At 30.8% G+C, this 4,058-nt stretch overlaps 1 protein-coding gene across 1 annotated transcript; it reads left to right on the forward strand.

Moving 5' to 3' along the window:
• Window positions 1-368: 368 nt before the first annotated feature.
• LOC103499381 (cytochrome P450 71AU50) lies at window positions 369-3,149 on the forward strand. The gene is made up of 2 exons (XM_008462380.3): window positions 369-1,281; window positions 2,493-3,149. The coding sequence occupies exons 1-2, from the start codon at window positions 397-399 to the stop codon at window positions 3,105-3,107; spliced, it is 1,500 nt and encodes a 499-aa protein (XP_008460602.2). The 5' UTR covers window positions 369-396; the 3' UTR covers window positions 3,108-3,149.
• Window positions 3,150-4,058: the final 909 nt, after the last annotated feature.

Consider the following 4,058-nt stretch of genomic DNA (forward strand, 5'->3'; position numbering starts at 1 on the left):
TAAGTACTAGTAAACTTATAAAACGACAAAGATGAGTGGGTTTCGTATCATCAATTTTTCCTTGTCAACATCTTCTACTATTTTTGCACATTCATCAACTTCACAAGAAAATGAAAAATCTGAAACTTCAATCCCACATTACATTAATTAATATATATTTAATCTCTAATTATCTAAAAAAATCTCCAAAATTCAACTCCATGTTAACTTGTTTTTCTTCTTTCTTTATTTATTTATTTATTAATTTTTTTTTTTCATTTTTTGCGGAAAGAGCTGGAGGAACATTTGAAATGCTTCTAATCATCGGTCATGTTGATATATATTCCCCCTTCCTCCCACGTTAATTTCAAAATCCAAAATCTCTCAATTTACTCACCAAAGTTCAACAACTCTAAAATGGCATGGCTTTGGATTTGGATCCTTATTATCATTTCCCTCCTAATTCCTCTCTCTCTTCTCAAAATCAACGACAAAAAGTTACCTCCTGGTCCAAAAGGATTTCCCATTTTCGGCAGTTTTCATTTGCTAGGAAAACTTCCTCATAGAGATCTTCACACACTCTCTCAAAAATATGGCCCCATAATGCACATAAAATTAGGTATTATTCCCACAATTATCGTTTCTTCCCCTAATGCAGCCGAGCTCTTTCTCAGGACTTATGACCATGTTTTTGCTAGCCGCCCTCAAACATATGCTTCCAACTACTTATTTTATGGCCAAAAGAATTTTGGCTTCTCCAAGTATGGCTCCTATTGGCGAAATATGCGAAAAATGTGCACGCACGAATTGCTTTCAAATCAAAAGGTCTCTATGTTCGAACCCATTCGAAGAAACCAGGTGGGATTGTTGGTTGAGAATTTGAAGGAAGCTGCAAGAACTCAAGTTGCGGTGAATCTCAGTAGTAAGGTTTTGTGTGTTGTTAGGGACATGACATGTTTGATGGTTTTTGGGAAGAAATATGTTGAAGATCAGGAAATGATAATGGATGAGAAGAGTTTTCATGATGCTGTAAAAGAGGTAGTGCAGTTAGTTGCGACTCCTAATTTAAGTGATTTTATTCCTTGTGTTGCTTGGTTTGATTTTCAAGGAATTAATCGTAGAGCAAAATCTCTTCGTAACATGTTTGATGGGTTCTTAGAGAGGATTATTGAAGAACATCTTGATGATCAGTTTAAGAATGAAAACAAGAATCAAGATTTTGTTGATGTTTTGTTGGGTTTAATGGGATCTCAAAATAATGAATACAACATTGATCCATCCACCATCAAAGCCTTAATCCTGGTAAGTAATCTCATCTAAGTCCATTGTTTTAACTACAAATTTATTAGGGGTGTTTGGAGAGCAAGAATGATGATTGTTAAATTTCAAAAACTTATCAAGCCCTAGGTCACATTGTAATGGCCGTATAATGCATATAGAGTTTATGTTTTTTAGTTTGGAGCTTACAAACCTACTCTGTGGGTTCGGATAAATAGTAAATTCACAATTCTGACCTTAAAAAAACTAAATTTTAGGAGGCAGTTCGGAGAAAAACAAATAATGTGTACCGAAAGTTGTTATGTGTTGAAGTAGAAGAAAACATTAACTATTGATTCTAATTCTAGAAGGTTTATTTAAGTATCAACGATAGGACATAAATATTTGTAAATTAAATTTTAAAATATCATACACTTTATTTAGGTTAAGAAATTCTAAAGACTTAGCTTTGTCTTGATAGAAGGATAAATATGCAGAAACAGTTAGAATAGTTAGAACTCTAGAGAAATCTTTTTGTTTGGGCTCCATAAATTTCATACCAATAAAATTTTTGATATGCAAGCAAATAGAGGAAGAAATAAAGTAAGAGTGTTAGAGATAAACTTTGAGTGAAAGTGGGTTAGTGTTATTTTGAGAGTAAAGGAGTGTTATACTCAAAAGTGTCTATGATTTGTAAATTTTCCGAATAAAATTTTCTTTCTTCTAAATGAGTATTCAATTTATTCACCATTTTATATTAGGGTTTGTAACCGTCTACCACAAGTTTGAAAGTATATATATACTTAAATACCAAGACTGAAACATGTAGAATGAACTTTATAAATACCATGATGGATGAAGTTTTACATACGAAATAAAACTAAATTAAATAAGTTAATATAAAAAGATATTATACGATAAAATAAATATTCTAACACACACATCAACTCTTTTGAGACAAAACACTTCCCTTTACACATTTTCTCTTTTTAATTAATATAAGATAGATCAAATATGTATGCGTGAAGTTTACCCATTTTTATTAATAATTTAATCCTACTCTATACGTATTATAATATTATATCTTTAAATAATTAATTGTGATTGTTTTCATTTACAACCGACAAACAAATTGTTTATATTATCCTACTGAATTAAACAATATATACATAATATATTTGGACGGTTGTTAGATGAAAACACATTGACTTTTGTGGTCTAATTATATAATATAATGAAGTGAGGTTAAATTTCAGGAAATGGTGATTACAGCAATGGATACAACAGCCACCAACATTGATTGGGCAATAGTTGAGCTCATTAGACATCCACATATAATGAAGAAAATGCAACAAGAACTAGATAAAGTTGTTGGTTTACAAAGAATGGTATTAGAATCAGATTTAGAACACTTACAATACTTGAACATGGTTATCAAAGAGGTTCTAAGATTACATCCACCAGTTCCATTACTAGTTCCTCATGAATCACTTCAAGATTGTACAACCAATGGCTTCCATATTCCTAAACAATCAAGAATAATAGTGAATGCATGGGCCATTGGACGAGATCCAACTGTTTGGAATGACCCACAAAAGTTCTTCCCCGAAAGGTTCATTGATAGTGAAGTTGACTTGAAAGGAAAAGACTTTGAATTGATTCCATTTGGATCTGGAAGAAGATGTTGTCCTGGAATGCATTTGGGTTTGACTATGGTTAGGTTATTGTTAGCTCAACTTGTGCATGCTTTTTATTGGGAACTTCCTAATGGCATTTTGCCTAACCAATTGGATATGACTGAAGAATTTGGTTTAACTTGTCCTAGAGCTCAACATCTTATGGTTACTCCTATTTATCGTCTAATTCTTTGAGGAGTAAATGCATAAATCGTAAGACTATGATCTATATATATGGTAAAGTTTATGAATGTTTTATGTGATCTGACGTATTCTATTTCATATGACTTTATGTTATAAATAATTATTATATTACTTTTTATTTCATAATACAAAACTATATTTTTATTGAGATAGAAATGAAAGAATACACAAAAAAACAACTTACCTACATGTCATGTTGTTCTCCACTAATTTTGTGCAGTGCAATCGATCTTCTTTGTTGGTCGTCCCTACCAATTCTTGTTACGATTTCTGTTCAAAATGATAAAATCTAAAAGCCCACACACCAACTCATCCTCACCAACATGAGACACCAAATCACCATGAAATGACCCACAGTTGTATAGTCAACAAATTAGGCCACCAAATTAAATCTCCTATGTAATCAAGAAAACAAATCCTTGATGTGCAGCTTGCATCCAACAAATTGAAATGAAAATAATATTGCTAATGGAAATATAATGCATGGGACTAAGATTTAATACAACTATGTTTGGTTGTGTAAGAAATGTTATATCAACTTTTCCAACGAATAAATAATACATGTGTTTAGTGTTGCATGGGAATGGGATAAGATTTCCCAAGTAAATGTTATTTTTCTTTAAATTATGTGATTACACTCTTTACAATTTGATGCGATTATGAAACATAATTTCTCTTTTTTTTTTTATGCCTTAGTCGATTTTAAATCATTAATTTGCATCTTTATTTTTGTTATGCAACTATTAATAGCAACCTTAAGCAATTTAGATTATTACAAACAAAATACCAGTGCAACAATGTAACGCTACAAAAGTAAGGTGATTTTAAATTTAATTATCTTAATTTTATTTAATTATGTTAGAACTACTTGGTGTTATTTTAAGATATTTGAACTAGAATTTATTGTTTTGTAGAATTAAAATTAATTAAATAATTATTGGA

Source organism: Cucumis melo, chromosome 10 (assembly GCF_025177605.1).
Source record: "Cucumis melo cultivar AY chromosome 10, USDA_Cmelo_AY_1.0, whole genome shotgun sequence".
NCBI classification, from domain to species: domain Eukaryota; kingdom Viridiplantae; phylum Streptophyta; class Magnoliopsida; order Cucurbitales; family Cucurbitaceae; genus Cucumis; species Cucumis melo.